The following is a 24,188-nucleotide window of genomic DNA, read 5'->3' as shown; positions in this document are numbered from 1 at the left end:
CTGCCTGTCATAAGAGGCAACTAAAAGGAGTTTCAACCGTTTCGGCCTTCCATGTGATGGTCCCCCTTGGGGTTTGACCTCCATTTTTCAAAATTCTACAGAAGTACGAGCCTTTTGGGGAAGGACGCCTTACGTGGTGTCTCACTGGTCCTCAGTGCACTAAGACCTTGGCACTCAGCATTGTAACGGCGTTGTAACCACACCCACTATTCCTCAAATTGGGCCTAAACGCCTGATGTGTTGCACAAGTTACGCCCATAGTGCGTCCCCATCTGCACCTACGATCATGATGGACTTTCCATGGCACCCGAAATCCAGCACGGTAGCCAGCCCGTTGTGGTGGGGTCGTCATGTACCCTCTAGGTTGTAGCCCCCTGACAACACAGGGATCGTACTGCCGATACCTGAGCTGCACCCTTCCCACGTCGGCCGAGGAGTAGATGCCCGTCTCCTTGGGGCATCAGGACTCCCGGCAATGGTCATCCTGCCAGGTGGCCCTTGCTGAGGCTGGGTGGCGCCCGTGGGGAGAGCCCCTGGTCGGAGTGGGTGGTATCGGGGCGGACGTTTCGCAGATGAAACGTCAACATGTATCGGGTCGCTCTGCGGCCGAGTCTTTTAAAAAGAAAGGTACTGTCTCTGGTTCTGGTTATCCTGCCCTTTCCCCCTTGGCCACTCCCTGGGAGGAAGGACAGGCCCGCCGGCTTGGGGCGAAGTACTTCCCCCGCTATTTAGTCTGTTCTCGGACCGATGGGGGGACGTTCGCCACCTCCAAGCCCATGCTCTTTGTCCAGCACATTGAGGACATCTTCGGGGAAATCGAGGCTCTCAGTAAAATGCGTTCGGGGTCCGTTCTTATAAAGACCACCTCCGCCACTCAGTCGGCAGCGATCCAGGCATGCGACCGACTAGGGGACATCCCAGTGTCCATTGTCCCGCATCTGGCACTGAATAGGACGCAGGGGGTTATTTCTCATCGGGACCTCCTGCTGCAATCTGATGAGGAACTCAGGGCCAACCTGGAGCGCCGAGGCGTGCATTTCGTCTGGCGAGTCCAGCGCAGCCCCAAAGACCGTCACATCGACACTGGGGCCTTTATCCTCGCCTTCGAGGGGGACGTTCTCCCGGAGAAGGTAAAGGTGATGGGCTACCGGTGCGACGTGCTACCTTACGTCCCGCCTCCTATGCGCTGCTTTCGGTGTTTGCGCTTTGGGCACATGTCGTCACAGTGTGAGGCTGAGCCCCTTTGTGGCGATTGTGGACGTCCTCTTCGTGAGGAACATACATGCACCCCACCACCTTGGTGCGTCAATTGTCCTGGTATCCACTCGCCTAGATCTTTAGACTGCCCCGCGTATCACATGGAGAAGAAGATTCAAGAATTAAAAACTTTGGATTGCCTCTCTTATTCTCAGGCCAGGAAGAAGTATCACCGCCTCCATCCCGTGACGTTGACAACTTCGTTTGCCTCAGTCGTGTCCACTCCTTCCACAGTATCCTCACCCCTATCCTGTCCCCCCTTCACCTCCTCACCCAACCGGGGTCTATGCCTCTGCCTCCCAAATCCCTCCCTTCCAAATCCTCCTCCCTCGCGGCCCCTGCCCCCTCTGCCCCAGGGGCCACCCTTCCTCCTCCTCCCCCTCCGCCGCCTGAGAAGCGATCCTCTTCTCAGGCGTCCATCGGGGAAACGTTCCCGACCCTGGCTTCCGAGGTCTTTACGCACCTTTCGCCGACATCCTACGTTGGCGAATTGTATTGGATACAAACGACTCCGAGCGCAATGCCATAGAGTCATCAAAGACAGTAAAAAAGCTTGTTGGGCCTCTTTCACCAGCTCCTTTAACAGTTTTACTCCCTCTTCTGTCGTCTGGGGTGGCCTGCACCGGCTGTCGGGCATTAAGGCCCACTCCTCGGTACCTGGCCTGACTTCAGGTAATGAGGTCCTTGTTGATCCTGTGGCTGTCTCCAACGCCTTCGGCCGCTTTTTCGCGAAGGTTTCAAGCTCCGCCCATTACCACCCTGCCTTCCTTCCCAGGAAAGAGGCAGAAGAGGCTCGGTGACCTTCCTTCCACTCGCTGAATCTGGAAAATTATAATGCCCCCTTTACTATGTGGAAACTCGAACGTGCACTTGCACTGTCCCGGTCCTCTGCTCCGGGGCCAGATGCCATTCACGTTCAGATGCTGGCCCACCTTTCTCCGGCAGGCAAAAGCTTCCTTCTTCGTACCTACAATCGCGTCTGGACCGAAGGTCAAGTCCCCATACGTTGGCGTGACGCCATCGTTGTTCTTATACCCAAACCCGGGAAGGATAGACACCTTCCTTCTAGTTACCGCCCCATTTCTCTTACAAGCTGTGTCTGTAAGGTGATGGAGCGCATGGTTAACGCTCGGTTAGTTTGGATTCTTGAATCTCGACGGCTACTTACCAATGTTCAATGCGGCTTTCGTCGCCACCGCTCCGATGTTGACCACCTTGTGACCTTGTCGACATTCATCATGAACAACTTTTTGCGAAGGCGCCAAACGGTAGCCGTGTTCTTCGATTTGGAGAAGGCTTATGATACGTGTTGGAGAGGAGGTATCCTCCGCACTATGCACAGGTGGGGTCTACGTGGTCGCCTGCCCCTTTTTATTGATTCCTTTTTAACGGATCGAAAGTTTAGGGTACGTGTGTGTTCCGTATTGTCCGACGTCTTCCTCCAGGAGAATGGAGTGCCTCAGGGCTCCGTCTTGAGCGTAGCACTTTTTGCCATAGCGATCAATCCAATTATGGATTGCATTCCACCTAATGTCTCAGGCTCTCTTTTTGTCGATGACTTTGCGATCTATTGCAGTGCCCAGAGAACATGCCTCCTGGAGCGCTGCCTTCAGCGTTGTCTAGACAGCCTATACTCATGGAGTGTGGCAAATGGCTTCCGGTTCTCTGAAGAGAAGATGGTTTGCATCAACTTTTGGCGATATAAAGCATTCCTTCCGCCATCCTTACATATCGGTCCCGTTGTTCTCCCATTCGTGGAAACAACTAAGTTTCTAGGGCTCACACTGGACAGGAAACTTTGTTGGTCTCCGCACGTCTCTTATTTGGCTGCCCGTTGTACACGTTTGCTTAATGTCCTCAGAGTTCTTAGTGGTTTATCTTGGGGAGCGGATCGCACTGTCCTGCTTCGCTTGTATCGGTCCATAGTCTGATCAAAGCTGGATTATGGGAGCCTCGTCTACTCGTCTGCTCGGCCATCCCTCTTACGCCGTCTCAGCTCCATCCACCATTTGGGGCTACGTCTTGCGACCGGAGCATTCTACACTAGTCCCGTCGAGAGTCTTTATGCTGAAGCTGCCGAATTACCATTGACCTACCGGCGCGACGTACTGCTTTGTCGGTATGCCTGCCGGCTGTTGTCAATGCCCGACCACCCCTCTTATCAGTCCTTCTTCGCCGATTCTCGCGACCATCAGTATGGGTTGTATGTGTCTGCTCTGCTGCCCCCTGGAGTCCGCTTTCGTCGCCTCCTTCGACAATTGGATTTTGCCCTCCCTACCACCTTCAGAGAGGGTGAGAACCCGACACCACCGTGGCTCCAGGCTCCGGTTCATGTTTATCTCGACCTCAGCTCGCTCTCGAAGGAGGGTACTCCGGCTGCAGTGTATTGCTCACGGTTTGTCGAACATCGTGCGCGACTTGCCAGTCACACCTTTATTTACACTGATGGCTCCAAAACTGATGATGGTGTCGGCTGTGCCTTTGTCGTCAGGGCCGTCACCTTTAAATACCGGCTCCTCGACCAGTGTTCCAGCTTTACGGCCGAGCTTTTTGCTCTCCATCAGGCCGTTCAGTATGCCCGCCGCCACCGCCATTCATCGTATGTACTCTGCTCTGATTCACTCAGTGCTCTTCAGAGCCTTGGAGCTCCATATCCGGTCCATCCCTTGGTGCAACGGATCCAGCAGTCCCTCCATTCTTTCGCTGAGGGTGGCTCTCCTGTCAGCTTTCTGTGGGTTCCCGGCCATGTAGGAGTGCCTGGGAATGAGGCTGCTGATGCTGCAGCCAAGGCTGCAGTCCTCTTGCCTCGGCCAGCCTCCCATTGTGTCCCGTCATCTGACGTTAGTGGGGTTGTTTGTAAGAGGCTTGTGTCCTTGTGGTGGGATACTTGGTCCTCACTTCAAGGAAACAAGCTCCGGGCAGTAAAACTGTTCCCAACTGCTTGGACAACCTCCTCCCGACCATCTCGGTGAGAAGAGGTCCTTCTGACCAGGTTGCGGATTGGGCATTGCCGGTTTAGCCACCGCTACCTGCTCTCCGGTGACCCAGCCTCGCAGTGCCCTTGTGTTCATGCATTAACAGTGTGCCATGTTTTATTGTCGTGTCCCCATTTTAGTCAATCTCGTGTTGTCCTGTCTCTGCCATCTACTTTACCGGATATTTTAGCTGATGACGCTCGAGCAGCTGCTCGTGTTCTTCGTTTCATTACTTTGACTGGCTTGTCCAAAGACATCTAACTCCTTCATTTATTTTATCTGCATCTTTGTAAGAACTTTCTGGTTCACCCCCCCCCTCCCCCCCCTTGAGTTTTACTAGATTCTATGTTCTCTAACAATTGTGACTGGGCACTAATGACCTCAGTAGTTGAGCGCCCTTAAACCCCAAACAAAAAAACTCACCAATATTATTTGTAAGCTGCTGGAATGTATGAATGATATGTCGGGGGTTGGGTTGGGTCCTGGAGTCACGTGGTTTACTGGCTCCATGTCAGGGTGGCTTCCGCCAGGGTCACTCAAGTCTGCTGTCCGAATAGTCTTTTCCAGATGACAACACCTTGTTGCCGTCTTTTTTTACTTACGTAAATCATATGACATGACCTGACGACATCGTATCCTAGCCACATTGTATGAGTGGGGTCACCGGGGCCCACTCCCAATTTTTATCCAAAACTTCCTGTCGCTCCATACTTTCCATGTCCAGATTTGTGCCTCACACAGTTCCATCCATATCCAGGGGAATGGAGCCTCGCAGGGCTCTCTATTGAGTGTCTCTCTATTTTTAGTGGCCATTAACAGTCTAGCAGCAGCTGTCAGGCCCTCTGTCGCACCTTCTCTGTATGCAGACGACTCCCCCCTGCGGGTTCGGGGGTAAGAATAGGCCCGCGGTATTCCTGCCTGTCGTAAGAGGCGACTAAAAGGAGTCTCAAACGTTTCGGCCTTATGTGATGGTCCCCTGTCGGGTTTGACCTCCATATCTCAAAATTTTTCCGAAGAGCGAGCCGATTGGGGAAGGGCGCCTTACTTAGTGCATTGTGTCCATCTTGCGTTGAGAACTTTCGCCAGCTTATTCGTCATTGCGTTGCAGTCCTGCCCGCTCTACATCTCTTGGGCATGGATACGCTCCTGCGTGCACTTTCTGCCAAGCAATGTGCAGGGCCACTTTCTGCACTGACGGCGACCATGGACCATATGTCACCTAACATCCAGCATGATAGCCAGTCCGTTGTGGTGGGGCCGCCATGTACCCTGTTGGTTGTAGCCCCCTGACAACACAGGGATCGCTCTACTGATGCCTGCGCCGTTAACTCCCCACGTATGCCAAGGGTAGATGCCCATCTCCCTGGGGCATCGGGACTCCTGGCAATGGCCATCCTGCCAGGTGGCCTTTGCTGTGGCTGGGTGGCGCCCGTGGGGAGGGCCCTTGGTCGGAGTAGGTGGCATCAGGGTGGATGACACGCAATGAAGCGTGGCACATCTTCTCTTGCTGGTGGCCAGCCACCAGCAGTCTCTAAGCGTTCGAGGGCCCATTTTAAAGGTAACGTTTATGACCCCAAATCGTTCCCCTCCCTCGCCACACCATGGGAGGAACGAAAGGCTATGAATGAGAGCGACAGGTATTCGCCCCGGTATCTCATCTGTACCAGAGCTGACGGGGAATCGTTTGTGTCTGTGAAGCCTCAGTTCTGTGTCGAACATTTAGAGGACAAGTTCAGGGAGGTGGAGGGCTTGTCCAAGATGCGGTCAGGGTCAGTCTTAATAAAAACGTCATCCTCTGCCCAGTCACGAGCCTTGCTCGCTTGTACGAAGTTGGGGGATGTTTCTGTTACTATCACCCCCCATAAAAGCTTAAATATGGTCCAGGGAATTATTTTTCACCGCGATCTCCTTTTACAGTCCGATGACGAGCTGCGCGCCAACTTAGAGCGACGAGGTGTACATTTCGTCCGGCGTGTTCATCGGGGTCCGAGGGACAATCAGGTAGCTGCCGGTGCCTTCATCTTGGCCTTCGAAGGTGATACCTTACCAGAGAAGGTCAAGGTGATGGTCTACCGGTGTGACGTCAAACCCTATATCCCTCCCCCGATGCGGTGCTTTAAGTGCTGGAAGTTCGGTCACATGTCCTCTCGCTGTACTTCTAGCCTCACATGTCGAGATTGTGGACACCCATCTCATCCCGATACTCCATGTGCTCCGCCTCCCATCTGTGTCAACTGTGGAGAGCCTCATTCCCCTTGCTCGCCGGACTGCAGTATCTTACAGAAAGAACGCAAAATCATTGAATATAAGACCCTGGACCGACTGACTTACACTGAGGCTAAGCAGAAATTTGAACGGCTACATCCTGTGCGCATGATGTCATCTTATGCCTCCACTGTCACTCCTGCTCCAGCTCCTTCAGCTGCAAGATATACAGTCAGCTCTCAGAGTCAGAGGACCTCACCTGCCCGCTTGACAATGGGGGCCCCTTCTCTCGCTGTTGCTCCCACAGCATCTACCTCGGGAGCAGCACCCACTAAACCATCGGGGACACCAGTCCCCACTTCTAAGCCGGAGAAGCGTAAGTCTTCTTCGGCTTCTCTCGCTCGGAAGGGATCCCTTGGGTCACTCCCTTCCCAGGTTCCTACCAGCGGCACAGCAGACACCAGCCAGTGGCTGAAGAAGCCACAGGTCGCTGGTCGACGGGCTTTGCGATCCTCTTCGGTCCCAGAGACTGACTCCAATAAGCCCTCTCACCAACGACAACCAAAGGAACAGCGAGAGAAAACGACTTTGAAGACCCATAAGTCCAAGACACCTGCGGTGGCACCTACTCCACCGCTACCTAAAAGCTCTGCATCTGAGGATGAGGTGGAGATCCTTGCGTCCGCTGAGGACCTCGATCTCGCCAATCCCTCAGACGCAATGGATAGCACTTGCACGGGTACTCCATTGGATGCGGCAGGTGACCCAGCGGCGTAATCTGCCTTCCCAATCCCGTCACGCCTTTCTCCACAATGGACAATACCATCCTCCAGTGGAATTGCAGCGGTTTCTTCCACCATCTTGCTGAGCTCCGCCAACTTATCAGCCTTCACCCTTTCTTCTGCATTGCTCTTCAGGAAATTTGGTTTCCAGCAATGCGAACCCCCGCCCTCCGTGGCTATCGGGGTTATTATAAGAACCGGGCAGCATATGAAAGGGTGTCTGGTGGCGTCTGCGTCTGTGTCCTTCACACTCTGCACAGCGAGTCTGTCCCTCTCCAAACACCTTTAGAGGCTGTCGCTGTTCGGGTGTGGACACCACAGGCTGTTACCGTCTGCAGTCTTTACCTTCCACCGGATGGTGATGTCTCGCAGCATGTCCTGGCTGCGCTGATAGCCCGATTGCAGTCACCTTTCTTGCTATTGGGCGACTTCAATGCCCATAACCCTCTGTGGGGTGGGTCAGTGGCAACAGGTCGAGGCGCCACCGTTGAGCATTTATTGTCGCAGCTCGATCTCTCGATTTTAAATGATGGTGCCTTCACACACTTCAGTGAGGCGCATGGCACATACTCCGCCATTGACCTTTCAATCTGTAGCCCTAGCCTCTTACCGTCTGTCCAATGGAGTGTGCATGACGACCTGTGTGGTAGTGACCACTTTCCGATCTTTCTGTCACTACCATAGCGTCACTCTTCTGGGCGCCATAGCAGATGGGCTATGAATAAGGCTGACTGGGACTTGTTCTCCTCCACTGCCGCTATTGAGCCTCTCTCTAATGATGACATTGATGCAGTGGTTCAATCGGTCACCACCGGCATCGTTACTGCCGCCGAGTCTGCCATTCCCCGTTCCTCTGGGTCCCCTCGGCGGCGGACTGTGCCTTGGTGGTCGCCTGATATCGCTGCAGCGATTAAAGATCGCCGGCGGGCGCTACAGCGTCACAAGCGACATCCCTGCATTGAACACCTCATCACCTTCAAATGGCTGCGTGCACGGGCCCGCCGCCTTATCCGCCAAAGCAAGCAGGAGTGCTGGGAGTGGTATGTGTCCACCATTGGCCTCCATGTCTCTCCATTGCAGGTCTGGGCCAAGATCCGACGCATCTATGGCTATCTGACCCCTGTCAGCGTCCCTGCGCTCTCACTGAATGGAGCAGTTTGTACAGACTCCGGCGAAATTGCCAACAGCTTGGCAGAGCATTTTGCTCTGAATTCCGCTTCTGCCAATTACCCCTTGGCCTTCCGCTCCATTAAAGAGCAGATGGAACGTTGGAGCCTTTCGTTTCGCACCCACCACCCAGAATATTACAATGCTCCATTCAGTGAGTGGGAATTTCGCAGTGCCCTAGACACTTGCCCTGATACCGCTCCTGGGCCAGATAGCATCCACTGTCAGACGCTGAAACACCTTTCAGTGGACTGCCAGCAGCGCCTCCTCGATCTTTACAACCGTCTTTGGGTCGAGGGGGAGTTTCCGTCGCTATGGCGGGAAGGCATTGTCATCCCCGTTTTGAAACCTGGAAAGAACCCTCTGGAGGTGGACAGCTACCGTCCCATTAGCCTCACCAACGTTCTTTGCAAGTTGCTTGAACGGATTGTAAGCCGGCGCTTGAATTGGGTACTGGAGTCTCTGGGCCTTCTGGCTCCGTTCAGGGTGGGTTCCGTAAAGGCCGCTCCGCCACCGACAATCTGGTGAGCCTGGGGTCGGCCATCCGTACTGCCTTTGCCCGCCGTCAGCACCTGGTCGCTGTCTTTTTCGACATGCGGAAGGCATACGATACGACATGGCGTCGTCACATCCTTTCTACGCTTCATGGATGGGGTCTTCGGGGTCCTCTGCCGATTTTTATCTGCAATTTTCTGTCATATCGTACCTTCCGCGTGCAAGTCGCGGCCTCGTATAGTTCCTCCCACGTCCAGGAGAACGGTGTGCCACAGGGTTCTGTTTTAAGTGTCTGCCTGTTTTTAATAGCCATTAACGGGCTCGCTGCGGCCGTGGGAAATTCTGTCTCCGCTTCCCTGTATGCTGACGACTTCTGCCTTTACTACAGCTCTACTGGCATTGCAGCTGTTGAACGTCAGCTACAGGGCGCTATCCGCAAGGCGCCGAACAGTCCATCCTGATCCGCGGCTTTATCTTGCCGACGAACTCCTTGCTGTGGTGGAGACCCACAGGTTTTTGGGTGTAGTTTTTGATGCCCGGCTGACTTGGCTGCCTCAGATTCGGCAGCTTGAACAGGCATGTTGGCGGCATCTAAATGCTCTGAGATGCTTGAGCCACACCCGCTGGGTCGCCGACCGATCTACCCTGATACGGCTCTACCAGGCGTTAATTCAGTCTCGTATGGATTATGGGAGCCTGGCTTATGGCTCAGCATCCCCATCTGCGCTGCGGGTACTGGACCCAATCCTACACAGCGGCATACGGCTTGCCACTGGTGCTTTCCGCACCAGCCCAGTGGACAGCATACTAGTGGAGGCAGGTGTCCCTCCCCTGCGGTTACGGGCCAACGTTTGCTGGCCCCTTATCCTGCCCATGTTTTGAGCTTGCCCGGGCATCCAAACTATCGTCTCCTGTTCCCGCGATCGGTCGTCCATCTGCCAGAATGTCGGCCCCGGTCTGGTTGTACAATCGCGGTCCGCGTCAAAGAGCTTCTCTCCGGGCTTCGGGTTTTCACTGTTCCACCTCCTTTCCGGGCCACTTTGCATACACCCCCATGGTGTGTTCCTCGCCCTTGCCTTCGGCTCGACTTGGTACAGGGCCCGAAGGACTCAGTCCCTCCAGAGGCCTTCCGCCGCCGCTTTTATTCCATCCTGGCCATGTATCAGTGCTCTGGCATTGTTTACACTGACGGTTCGATGGTTGCTGGTCGTGTCGGGTATGTGCTCATTCTAGGGGACCATTCGGAACAACGTTCCTTGCAGGATGGCTGCAGCGTTTACACTGCTGAGCTGGTCGCTATCTGTCGTGCCCTAGAGTATATCCGCTCCTGCTCAGGTGAGTCCATTGTTATCTGTAGTGATTCCCTGAGCGGTTTACGAGCTCTCGACCAGTGTTTCCCTCGTTCTCGTCTGGTGATGGCTATCCAAGAGTCCCTGCATACTCTTGCCCATTGCGGCCGCTCTGTGGTCTTTGTGTGGACCCCCGGTCATGTCGGTATCCCGGGCAATGAACATGTTGACTGCCTGGCGAAAGAGGCCACGAGTAAACCATCTCTGGATGTTGGCCTCCCAGAGACTGATTTGTGGCCAGTCCTCCGCCTAATAAACTCCGTGCCATTAAGGAGACGACGACTGTGTGGCGGTCATCCATGCGAGCCGACCGCAGGGACTCAGTCATCCTTTGTCGGCTCCGCATTGGCCACTCCCGGCTGACACACAGTTATTTACTACGCCGGGAGGACCCTCCTCAATGTCGCTGCGGGGCGGCTTTGACAGTGGCCCACATTTTGTTGGCCTGCCCCCTTTTAGCTGTGGTCAGGCAGACATTTGCGCTGCCTGATACGCTCCCTGCCCTTTTATCTGATGACCCTGTTATGGCTGGCTTAGTTTTACGTTTTATTCGGGCAGGGGGTTTTTATCGTTTACTGTGAGTGTTTGTTCTGTTCTTTTGTGTTGATTCTGGCCATTGGCCTACGATTTTCACTGAGTTTTTAATGTGTTCTCGGTGGTTGGCTTTTCCTTTTTATCTCTATGGTTGGCCAACCACCGTCACACTCTGTGTGATTTTAATTTGTTTTGTCTGATCTCTGTAGGAGTATTTATTGTCCTATGTCGTCTGACGTCTTTCCTGCTGTTCTTTTTTATTCTCTTTGGGTGGTTTTAATTTTTTTAGAAAAAGGGACCGATGACCGTCGCAGTCTGGTCCCTTTAATCCCCCCAAACCAACCAACCTATGCAGACGACTTCTGCATTTCATATTGCTGCTACAGTACTGGTGTTGCTGAGCATCACCTACAGGGAGCCATCCACAAGGCGCTTTCAAGGGCTCTAGCCCATGGTTTCCAGATTTCAGCCGCAAAGTCGTGTGTCATACACTTCTGTCGGCATCATACTGTTCATCCGCACCCAGAACTTTACCTACATGATGATCCACTCACAGTAGTGGAGACATGACGATTCTTATGACTGGTTTTTGACGCTCTATTGACTTGAACTGACTATGGGAATGTGGTTTATGGTTCGGCAGCACTCTGTGTTTCGTTTACTCAACCATGTGCACCAGTGCGGGGTTCGACTAGTGACAGGAGCTTTTAGGACCACTCCTGTGATCAGTGTACTGGTGGAGGCTGGGGTCCCTCCATTGCAGATCAGACATGCACACATGCTCACCAGTTATGTTGCACACATTTGTAGTTCTCTTGATCATCCAAATTACCATCTCCTTTTCCCGCCTGCAGCAGTCCCTCTCCTGTGTCGGCAGCCCAGATCAGGGCTAATGATTGCTGTTCGCGGGTGGCCCATCTCTCGAAACTGGAGTCCTTCCCTTTACCACCTCTACTTGCAGTCTGATCACGTATGCCTCCATGGTGTACACTTCAGCCGCAGGTTTGTCTGGACCTTTCACGTGGCCCTAAGGACTCTGTTAACCTTGCGGCTCGCTGCTCTCACTTCCTCTTGATGTGTTCTGGGGCTCTGCAGTGTTTTACACCGACGGCTCGATGGCTGATAGTCACATAGGCTTTGCATATGTTCATAGAGGACATATTGAACAGCACTCTTTGCCGGATGGCTGCAGTGTTTTCACTGCAGAGCTGGCGGCCGTATCTTATGCTCTTGATCGCATCCGCTCATGCCCTGGCACGTCATTTCTGCTGTGTACTGATGCACTGAGCAGCCTACAAGTTATCGACCAGTGCTACCTTCGCCATCCTCTGGTAGCATCCGTCCAGAAGTCCATGTATTCCCTGGAACGGTCCCACCTTTTTAGTGGTGTTTGTGTGGACTCCTGGACATGTCGGAATCCCAGGCAACGAACTTGCCGACATGCTGGCCAAATAGGCGATGCAGAAACTGCTTCTGTAGATGGGCATCTCCGAAGCTGATCTGTGTTCTGTCTTACGCTGCAGGGTTTTCAGTCTTTGGGAGATGGAATGGCATAACATTACGCAGAAGAAGCTGTGTATCATTAAGGAGACGATGAATGTGTGGAAGTCTTCCATGTGGTCCTCATGCAGGGAATCAGTTGTCATCTGCCGGCTCTGCATTGGCCCTACATGGCTAACCAATGGTCACCTACTCCGTCGCGAGGACCCACCTCTGTGTCACTGTGACTCTCAAATGACAGTCATCCACTGCTTGCTGGACTGCCCACTTTTAGCCACTCTTTGGCGGACTTTTAACATTCCCAGCTGCCTACCTTCGGTGTTGGGCGACAATGTCTCAGCAGCAGCTTTAGTTTTACGTTTTATCTGTGAGAGTGAGTTTTATACTTCTATGTAGGTTTTAGTGCATGTCCTGTCTCCCTCTGTGTCCTCCACCCTAGTGCTTTTAGGATGGAGGTTTTAATGTGTTGCAGAGTTTCTGGCTTCTCCTTTTTATTCTCGTGGTTGGGCAGCCACTGTAATCTGCTTTCTTGTTTTACTCTCTTCTGTTTCTAGCTCCTTTCCCTTCCCCTCCTTTCCCCTCCATGCTCCTTTCCCCTCGCCCTCTCCTCTCCCTCTATTGGTGTCCTTGCTTATGTTGGCCCCTGCTATCCTCCTGGTTCTGTTGGTTTTACACTCCGGCTTTGTTGCGTAATCATCTCCTCCTTTTGGCATTCCTTGTTCCCCCTCTGGGGTTTGACCTCCATTACAAAATTTCTCCTCCGTAGTGTGAGCCATTTGGGGAAGAGCACCTTACCTAGTGTCTCCGACGTGTGCCCTCCTAGTACATTCCACCTTTTCTTTCACGTCGTTGTCTGATGCTAGGGTGCATAGCAAGCGCGGTAGCCAGCCCGTGTGGTGGGGTCGCTATGTACCCTTTTGGTTGAGCCCCCTGAACACACAGGGATCACACTTCTGATACCTGAGCTGTGACCTCCTCATGCATGCCTTGGAGTGGTTGCTCGTCATCCTGGAGCATCGGAACTCCCGGCAATGGCCGCTGTGCCAGACTGCCCTTGCTGTGGCTGGGTGGCGCCCGTGAGGAGAGCCCCTGATCGGAGTGGGTGGTATCAGGGCGGACGCTATGCAGATGAAACGCATACGGGTCCAAAACTCTGGCCGTTCTTCTGCGGCCGTCTCTCTGCGTGGAACTGATTCCTCAAGTGCTGCTTCTCGTGCCCCTTCGGCCTTCCCTTCCATGGCTACCCCCTGGGAAGAGGGTCAGGCCCGTCATCTAGGGGCAAAACCTTTCCCCCGTTATCTAGTTTGCACCAGGACTGGTGGAGATACTTTCACCAGTGTCAAACCTTTATTCTTTGTGGAACACATTGAAGACAAGTTTGGCGAAGTGGACTCCCTGAGCAAGATGCGGTCGGGTTCGTTGCTGATAAAAACTGCTTCAGCTGCCCAATCTGCGGCCCTTCGTGCCTGTACCCATCTTGGCACAATTCCTGTGTCCATTACCCCTCATCAGTCTCTAAATATGGTACAAGGTGTGATTTTTCACAGGGACCTCATCCTTCAAACTGATGAGGAACTTCGGGACAATCTCGGACGGCGGGGTGTTCACTTTGTTCGGCATGTTCAGAAGGGTCCTAAAGATAATCGTATTGATACTGGTGCCTTTATCCTGGCCTTTGAAGGGGATACCCTTCCTGAGAAAGTTAAGATTATGGTCTATCGCTGTGATGTGAAGCCGTACATCCCACCTCCTATGAGGTGTTTTAAGTGCTTGCGTTTTGGCCACATGTCTTCTCGCTGTTCCCAGGACCCTCTCTGTGGTGACTGTGGACGTCCACTCCATGAGGGGAGTCCCTGTGTTCCCCCTCCTGTATGTGTAAATTGTCATGGTAGTCATTCTCCACATTCACCAGATTGCCCAGTATATAAGAAAGAAAAAAAGATACATGAGTATAAGTCCCTCGATCGTTTAAGCTACACAGAGGCCCGTAAGAAATATGCACGACTGCACCCTGTGTCCATGACATCTAGTTACGCCTTGGTTACATCTTCACCCCTTCCTCCCCCTTCCTTACCCCCATCCCGGACCCCTCTCCTCCCCCCCTCCCCTGCGGCTCCCACACCTTCTCCTATGGGCGCTGCTCCCCCTCCCCAGCCGGAGAAGTGTCCCACTCCTTCGGCGTCTGCCGGTCAAGGGTGCCTCTCCCGGGATGCCCCTTCCCGGCACCTTCCAGGTCAAAGGTCTGCTGCCGCGCGGCGACCACGAGAGCCGCAGTCTGTCGGCCCCCAGGTCGCCCGGTCTCTTTCTGTTCCTGATCTTGCTGCAGCTGGCTCCTTTCTGCCACACAGCCCTCCTCGATCTCAGCCTGAAAAGAAGAAGAAACATAAGTCCCGGGACAAAAAGCCTCTGGTGTCACTGGAGGTCCCTTCCCCGACTTCACAACCGGATTCTGACCTGTCGTTCATGGATGTCGCCCCCTCCTTGTCGGTGACGGGTGGGGACCCGGCGGTATGACTGGATTTAGCGTGTTCAGCCCCCATTTAAACCATCGTTCTGTGGTTCTCCAATGGAATTGTAATGGATACTATCGTCACCTTCCAGAATTGAAATCCCTTCTTTCGTCCTACTCTGCAGCTTGTGTGGTTCTCCAGGAATCTCATTTTACTGATGCTCACTCGCCGACCCTCCGTGGGTTCCGTGTTTTCTGTCGAAATCGGGTCGGACCCTTGCGGGCTTCTGGTGGCGTTTGTACGTTGGTCCGTACAGACATTGCTAGCACGTGGATTCCTCTCCAAACTACATTGGAAGCGGTTGCTGTTAGGGTCCACTTAGACTCTGCAGTCACAGTTTGCAATCTTTATCTCCCTCCTGACAGGACTCTTACACCTGCTGCCTCAACCACCCTTCTTCAGCAACTTCCTCCTCCCTTCCTCCTCCTTGGGGATTTTAATGCTCATCATCCTTTGTGGGGCAGTGCCTTTCCATCTAGACGAGGTCTTCTTATAGACCAATTTATTGCAGACCACGACCTGTGGCTTCTTAATGATGGCTCCCCTACTCATTTGAGTGCCGGTCATGGTACCTTTTCTGCCATTGATCTTTCTCTTTCTTCTCCCTCTCTCCTCCCTTCATTACACTGGTCGCCACACGACGACCTTTGTGATAGTGACCATTTCCCGTTGATTATCACGCTCCCTTCCCGCTCCCCGATGGACAGGTTACCTCGTTGGTCTTTCCACCACACCGATTGGCCTCTATACACTGCACAGGTCGAGTTTTCTCCCTCCTTGTCGGGTTGTATTGATGACGTCCTACGTGACGTGTCTGACACGATTGTTCGCGCTGCTAACCTTGCTGTCCCGCGCTCATCTGGACCATTTCGTCGCCGGCAAGTCCCGTGGTGGAGTACGGCCATTGCCATTGCCATCCGTGATCGCCGTCGAGCTTTGCAACACTTTAAGAGGCACCCATCCATCGCCAGCCTTACTACCTTTAAACGCCTCCGTGCTAATGCCCGTTATTTAATCAAACAGGGTAAGCGGTTATGTTGGGAACGATTCGTTTCTTCCCTTGGTTCTGCTGTCCCTCTGTCACGGGTATGGGCTACACTTCGTTCTCTCCAAGGTTGCCATCGGCAGTCCACCCTCCCAGGCCTTCACCTCCCAGATGGCATTTGTACGGACCCATTAGTTCTTGCAGAACATCTTGCGACCCATTTTGCAGTGGCGTCAGCGTCAGTGTCAGCCTCCTATCCAGCTGCTTTCCTTCATCAAAAACAGCTGGCTGAAGCTTCCACCTTATGTTTCACCCCTTGTGAGTCAGAATCTTACAACGAACCTTTTACTGAATGGGAATTTCTTTCTGCTCTATCTTCTCATGATACGGCCCCTGGCCCAGATTCCATTCATAACCAACTGCTTCAACATCTCAGTGCTCCACAACGGCAGCATCTTCTTCGGGTGTTTAACCGTATCTGGCTTCAGGGTGACTTCCCTTCTCAGTGGAGGGATAGCATTGTGGTTCCTGTCCTTAAGCCTGGTAAGAACCCCCTATCTGTTGACAGCTATCGGCCAATTAGTTTGACCAATGTTGTTTGTAAGTTACTTGAACGGATGGTAGCCCGTCGGCTCAATTGGGTCCTCGAATCTCGGGATCTATTGTCGCCTTACCAGTGTGGCTTTCGAGAGGGACGGTCTTCAATCGATCATTTACTTCGCTTGGAATCCGCAGTTCGGCAGGCTTTTTCCCAGCGCTGCCATTTGGTTGCAGTGTTTTTTGACCTTCGCAAGGCCTATGACACGGCCTGGCGCCATCACATCTTACTTACCCTTCATCAGTGGGGTCTTCGGGGCCCACTCCCGATTTTTATCCGCCAGTTCCTGATCCATCGGTCATTCAGAGTTCGAGTTGGTATTGCTTTTAGTTCTCCACGGACCCAGGAGACGGGCATCCCACAGGGTTCTGTCTTGAGTGTCCTTCTTTTCCTCATTGCCATCGATGGACTTGTGGCCTCTGTCGGTCCCTTGGTCGCCCCTGCCCTGTATGTGGATGATTTCTGCATTTGGGTTAGTTCCTCCTCGATGGCATCTGCAGAGCGGCAGCTCAAGGTAGCTATACGGCGTGCCTCTGCATGGACCCTCTCACACGGGTTTCAATTCTCTCCTTTAAAATCGCGAGTGGTCCACTACTGTCGCCGTACTACGATCCACCCTGATCCAGAGCTCTATCTCGCTGCACAACTATTGCCTGTGGTCCCACAGTTTCGTTTCCTGGGTCTTCTTTTCGACAACAAGCTCACTTGGCTGCCCCATATCAGACTCCTGAAGGTAGGATGTTTCCGTAAACTCAATGTCCTTCGCTTCCTTGCCCACTCGTCTTGGGGTGCGGACCGTTCCCTCCTCCTCCGTCTTTATCGTGCTCTAGTTCTGTCTCGCTTGGACTATGGTTGTCAAGTTTATGGTTCAGCTGCTCCTTCCACACTGCACGTGCTGGATCCAATCCACCATCGTGGTATCCGTTTAGCCACCGGTGCCTTCCCTAATAGCCCTGTTGATAGTCTCCTGGTTGAAGCTGGGATCCCCCCCCCCCCCCCCCTTTCTGTTCGGCGGTCCCAGCTTCTGGTGTCTTATGCACTTACTGTCCTTTCCTCTCCCACTCATCCTTCCTATTCTATCCTGTTCCCAGACCATGGACGTCGCCCACCCGACTCCCGCCCTCGGGCGGGTTTACCGGTTGGGCTGCGCCTTGCATCTCTTTGCCGTGATTTTCAGCTTCCTTCTTTGTCCTGTCTTCCTCGCTCCCTCCCCTCCACCCCTCCATGGTTAGTTCCTCGGCCTCGACTTCGGATGGATCTCCGCCGCGGTCCGAAAGATTCCATCCCCCCGGTGGTGTTCCGCCAAATTTTGTGGGAGTTTCGGGATGCTGTTGTTTTCTACACTGATGGCTCTAAATCTGCTGATCGTGTTGGGTATGCCTTCACGTCCTCTGTTGGAACGGAAAGTCATCTGCTGCCACTTACATGTGGGGTGTTTACTGCGGAATTGATGGCAATTTCCCAGGCCCTTACGTTTATTAAACACTCCCAACACAACCGCGTTTTGTTATGCACGGACTCGATGAGTGGCCTTCTTGCTATTGACCGGTGTTTTTCGCGCCATCCCTTGGTCTCTGCCATCCATGACCATCTCGCTGATATTCACCGTGCTGCTTGTTCTATTGACTTCCTTTGGGTCCCTGGCCATGTGGGTATCCCGGGTAATGAGCTCACTGATCGTTTGGCTGGGGGCACAGTTACTTACCCCCCGTTTTCTGTAGCCCCTCCTGCAGCGGATTTACGGCTTCACATCAAATCCCACTTCGCACAGTCATGGGCCAATTCTTGGGAGGCTACTCCCCTGTCTAATAAACTTCGTGCAATTAAGGTGACGCCAGGCCCGTGGCGTTCTTCCTTTCGCATCTCCCGAAAGGATTCGACCACACTGTGTCGTCTCCGCATTGGCCATACTCGGTTGACCCATGGTTTTCTTTTACGTGATGAGCCACCCCTACTATGTGGTTGTGGAGCCTTTCAGTCAGTAGCCCACATTTTGGTTGAATGCCCCCTTCTTTTGGCTCTGCGTGCTAAGTACAGGCTCCCCCACACTTTACCTTTGATGTTGGCTGACGATTCCCGGATGGTCTCTCTGGTTCTCGGTTTCCTCCGGGAAAGTGGTTTTTATTCTCAGTTTTAAGGTTTTTAATCTCTCTCTGGTGTTGGGGTGGGGCGGTGAGTGTTTGGGTGTCTCCCACTGTAAGCAGTGTTCGGAGATTCCTGATTCACCTCCCTGACCGAATTCCTCTTTTCTTCCCCTTTTACTCGGTTTTACCCTGGGTTTTTTTTTTTTTTTTTTTTTTTTTTTTTTTTTTTTTTTTTTTTTTTTTTTTTTAAGGCTTGGCTAGTCTTTCTATTCCCATACGTACTTTCTACATTATAGCAGTTGTACCTTTTAAGTCACAGGTGGTCTTGCCTATGCTGCTTCAGCATAGTGTTGGGTTCGTTCTCTTGCCGACTTCCCTCATTTTGTTTTTTACCAATGACAACATGACTGCCTTTTTACGTTTTTTCCCTTTTTCAGTTTTATTGTTCTGACTTTACTGAGTTGTCCCATTAGCGGAATGGCGCATATTTGAAACAAGGGACTGATGACCTTGCTGTTTGGTCCCTTAAACCTCAACCAACCAATCTGTTTCTAGCATGTCTGTTGTTTTTTTGTCCTCTTTTGTTCCTTTTAGGGTTCGTTGCCTTTCCTCTGTTCTTGTGGTTTTTCCTTTCTTTCCATTTTGTATTATATGTCTTGTCTGTTTTATTCTCACACTTGTGGCATTGTTTTATTAGAAACAAGGGACCGATGACCTTGTAGTTTCGTCCCTTCACCCCTCTTTTAAACCAACCAACCAACTATCTCCCCCCTTGCAACCTGAGTCTCACATTTTTTTATGGCTGTCACCCCATCGTCATTGGCGAAGCATGGTGACCAGGCAGTGTGATTGGCTCCAATCCATTTGCACTCATTTGGATACCAGCTCCTTGATCATTCAATGGAACTGCAATAACTAGTACTGGTCACCTACTAGAGTTGCAGTTCCTTATTGCCTTTTACTCGGCAGCTTGTGTTGTCCTCAAGGAATCTCATTTTACTGATGCTCAATCACCGTCCCTTCATGGGTTTTGTGCTTTCTGTCAGAACTGTCAGGCTTGTGAGGGCTTCTGGTGGTGTCTGTATATTGGTCCATACAGATATTGATAGTACGTGGATCCCACTTCATACCACATTGGAAGCAGTTGCTGTTTTGTTCCACTTGGACTCTGTTGTCACAGTTTGCCATCTCTGTCTCCCTCCCGAGAGGCTGTCTACATGTGCTGCCCTAACTGCCATCCTTCAGTGACTCCCCCCTCCCTTCCTCCTCCTTGGGAATTTTAAAGCCCATCACCCTTTGTGGGGCAGTGCTTCTTCATCTAGTTGGGGGCTCCTCGTTGACCAGTTTTTTGCGGACCACAACCTTTTTAATGATGGTTTCCTTACTCATTTAGTATTACATATGGCACTTTCTCTGCTATTGATCTTTCACTCTCCTCCCCTCCCCTCTTCCTTCCTTATGTCGGTCATAAAACGTTGACTTCTGTGATGGTGACCACTTTCTGTTTATTCTCTCATTCCCTTGCCACCTCCTAAAGACCAGGTTATCCTGCTGGGATTTCCATCACACTTATTGGCCTCTGTAGACCTCCCAGGTCATATTTCCACCTTCATCAGGTTGCATTGACGAAGTCATCCGTGATCTGTCCATTACGATAATCCATGCGGCCAGGGTTGCCATTTCCTGCTTGCTGGTCTCGTTCACCATTGGCCAGTTCTGTGATGGAGCATGGCTATTGCCACTGCTATCCATGATCGTTGTTATGCCTTGCAACGTCGTAAGTGGTACCCATCCTCTGCTGGTCTCATTACCTTTAAACATATTTGTGTCACAGCCCATAACTTAATCAAACAGAGCAACAGGTGTGTTGGGAACACTTTCTCCTCTCTAGGTTCTTCTGTCGCTTCATCAGGGTTGTGGGCTACACTCTTTACCCTCTAAGGTTGTCGGCTGCAGTCATCCATTCCAGGCCTTGCCATTTCAGGTGGCCTTTGTACAGATCCATCATTTATCGCAGAATGCCTCACGACCCATTTTGAGATGGCATCTGCGTTAGTCTCCATTCCAGCTACCTTTTTCCTCCAGAAACAGTGGGCTGAAGCTGTCCGTTTTAGTTTTACCCTTGTCAGGTGGCAGGTGGAATCCTATAATGAACCTTTTACTGAATGGGAGCTTCTGGTACTCTCTTCTTCCCATGATTCAGCTCTTGGCCCTGATTCCATCCATAACCAATTGCTTCAACACCCCAGTCCTCCAACACCAATATTTCTTCCAGGTGTTTATTTGGCTCAAAGGCATATTCCCCTGTCAGTGGAGAAACAGGATTGCAATTTCTGTCCTTAAAGCCTGCCAAGGATCTGTCATCCCTTGATGGTTACCTGCCCACCAGCCTGACTAATGTTCTTTTAAGTTATTGAAACAGATGGTGGCTTGTCGGCTCAGTTGGGTCCTTGAACCTTGGAACCTTTTATTTCCTTGCCAGTATAGCTTTCGGGAGGGTCAGTCTCTGCTTCAGGTGGAAATTGCAGTTTGGCAGGCCTAGGTCAGTGTCACCATCTTGTCGCAGTTTTCTTCACTCTTCCTACAGCCTATGATACAGCTTGGCACCATCACATCATCCTTACACTCCATGAGTGGTGTCTCCAGGGCCCCCTCCCAATTTTTATTTACCAGTTCCTATCCCACTGGTTATTTAGAGTTGGTGCTGGCACTCATCTCAGCTCTCCCTGGACCCAGGGTAATGGTGTTCCACAGGTTTCAGTATTGTCTTACTTTTTCTAATTAGTGGGTTTGTGGCCTCTGCCAGATTGTTGGTCACCCCTGCTCTGTAAGTGGATGATTTCTGTATTTGGGCTAGCTCATACTCGGTAGAACAGCATACTCTGTAGAACAGCAGCTCCAGGGTGGTGTCTGGTGTGCTTCCACGTGGACATTCTCACACAGTTTTCAGTTCGCTCCCCTTAAGTCAAAGATGCTGTACTACAGCCCATCCTGATCTGGAGCTCTACCTCAATGCCCAGTGCCTGATTGTGGTCCCCCAGTTCCGTTTCTTCTGTCTTCTTTTCGACAACACGCTTACTTGGTTGCCCCATATCCATCATCTGAAGGTTGGCTATTTTCATAAATTTGGTGTCCTTTGCTTCGTTGCCACATCTGTTGGGGTGCAGCTCGTTTGACATTTCTCCGCCCTCACCAGGTGTTGGTTCTGTCCTGCCTTGACTAATACTGTCAGTTTTATGGATCAGCTGCACCCTACACATTGCTTCTCTTGGACCAGGTTCACCCTCGTGGTATCCGTTCAGCCACCGGTGCGTTTTGCATTAGTCCTGGCAGAAGTCTTCTGGTTGATGCTGGGATCCCTCCCTTTTGATTTGATGGTCCCAGCCCCTAGTTTCATATGCCATCAATATTCCCTCTTACCCTGCTCACCCTTCCTGTTCTATTCTGTTCTTTTCTCGGACTGACCATGGGGTCAGGTGTACCTTCATCATTGGCACCCGTGTCTTTCGATATCGGCTTTCAGTACACTGCTCAGTATTCGCAACCTGGCTCTTCGCCCTGTATCAGGCCACGGAGTACATCCAGTGACACAGACTTTTCAATTGTGTCATCTGCTCAGACACTCTCAACACCTTTCATAGCTTCTGTGCGCCGTACACTGCCCATCCCTTATTGCAACAGGTCTGGGAAAACTGCCACTTGATCACTCTTGACAGAGCCACTGTGCTGTTTATGTTGGTTCCTAGTCATGTTGGTCTGCCAGGAAACGAGGCTGCTGACACTGCTGCCAAGGCTACAGTCCTCGAACCTCAGCCCACGAGTACCTATATTCCCTCCAATGATATCTGTGTTGCCGTCTGTCAGGAGGTGGTGTCCCTTTGGCATTGTCAATGGTCCTTCCTTCATGGTAATAAGCTCTGCCTTATTAAACCTCTCCCAGCAGCTAGGATGACCTCCTTTTGGCCCGTCCACCGGGAGGTCATTTTAACTAGTCTGCATATTGGGCACTGCCTTTTTAGCCATCATCATTTGCTAAATGGTGCTACCCCACCACTTCATACACATTGCACCCAAGTTTTAACTGTCTGCCAATTCCTGAGGGAATGCCCATCTTTTAACTGTTTGCGTTTCTACTTAGGTTTTCCTTCAGAGTTGTAGGCCATCTTAGCAAATGACATGCAGGCTGTCGACCACGTTTTGCTTTTTATCTGCCAAAGCAATATGGTGAAGGCCAATTAATTTTGGACCTCTGTTTCTGTATGGTGTACTTTTTAGCCCTTTCTCCACGTTCATGTTTTTAGCTGTCTTCTCTTAAATCAGTTGGGACTAATGTATAGTCATTGACTAACTCCTTTCTGTCTTCGTGTTATACAGTTTTGACATGGGCACATATGACACTTGTTGTTTTTGTGCCCCAAAACAAAACAAACTGAACTGAATCTTGTAATTACATTTGCTGCTATTTGAACGCATAAACAACATGGTGAAGACATCTCCTTATTCTTCATCCTCCCCCACCCTCCACTGTATAAAAATTGTGCGTAAAAGGGAAATAATAACCTAGCAGAACACACAAAAGCCCACTATTAACTTAGAAAACGCTTAAATTATTTAGTATTTCTTAATCTTGCAAAATAATTGATTATTTTGTTTGTCTTCATTGGTATTAATCATGTATGTTTTGTGAACAGGATCCACAGCTGCCAGAATCTTGGACCGGAGTGAAAGATACCATTGAAGATGGTGAACAATGTTTACAGTGGAGTCTCAAAATAGGAAGTGTCACTGGCAGTGAAGACTGTTTATTTTTAAATCTATTTACTCCTCAGGTAACAAAAATCTCTCTTATTAACATGAACATTGTTAGTGACAGTGTTGTGTTACTAAAAGAAAGGGCATGTTAAAAAAAAAAAATCTGGTGCTGGTAACTGGACTATTAGTGTTGTGCATAAATTAGATTGTGGAGTTAAATAAATATTAATGTTTGAGCCATCATGCTGTCAGTGCTGTCTTCAGACAGTCTTGAACAGAAATAATATTTCTATAATTTATGATACATTAATTGGGTAAACACAATATCTTGTAAGAAATGGTGTCCCCCTCCCAGTTATGAGAAGACATGTTTCTTAGGAGCTGATGACTTAAAATTGCATAACTATGGTCTTTTTGTAGTAGCTGTTTAAATGTATACATCCTGAGTGTGTCCACTTCCTTTCGGTATAACTGCTCCATCAGAGTGGCTGTGTCAATGTACAGAAGCTTGTCATGATGAGTAAAGGCTTTCAGTGGTTTATGTAGATGGTCAGCAGCTCTTTCTCAAACAGGTCACCCTTGTGTCAGCCAGGATAATGTGTAGGCTTTAGTTACACTGCTGGAAATAAATCAGTGACAGATAATTTGTGGATTAATTTGAGAGTCAGAATTATTATCTAAGACCATAGGAGTATAAAAATGTCATTGAAACTTAACACTCCTGACTTACTCAGAGCAATAAAAGCATTAAGTAGTAGTTTCCTTGTCTCCTTTGTGTTGTATCATTTTGCTGAGAGGCAGTTTGTGAGCCACAAATAAAGAACTGGTGTGTTTCTGCCTGTAGTCTCATCACATCGAAATACAATATTTAGTGGTGGGTACATTGCACAAGTTTTGTATTAACTGTTAACTCTTTGGCTTAACAAGCTGTCTCATGGAAATCTACCCCATTTGTTCCTCAGAAATAACGACATCAAACCCACCAGTCACTAACA

General features: G+C 51.1%; 1 protein-coding gene across 2 annotated transcripts in view; it reads left to right on the top strand.

Annotated features, from left to right (window-relative positions):
- LOC126252805 (venom carboxylesterase-6-like) overlaps positions 1 to 24,188 on the top strand; it is a 152,161-nt gene that overhangs the window by 21,643 nt on the left and 106,330 nt on the right. For both annotated transcript variants that reach the window (XM_049953742.1, XM_049953741.1), the window contains exon 2: positions 23,133 to 23,270. In XM_049953742.1, the coding sequence (XP_049809699.1) occupies positions 23,133 to 23,270 (138 nt within the window). The remainder of the gene's footprint in view (positions 1 to 23,132; positions 23,271 to 24,188) is intronic.

Source organism: Schistocerca nitens, chromosome 4, assembly GCF_023898315.1.
Source record: "Schistocerca nitens isolate TAMUIC-IGC-003100 chromosome 4, iqSchNite1.1, whole genome shotgun sequence".
NCBI lineage: Eukaryota > Metazoa > Arthropoda > Insecta > Orthoptera > Acrididae > Schistocerca > Schistocerca nitens.
This window is presented reverse-complemented; position numbering and strand designations above follow the sequence as displayed.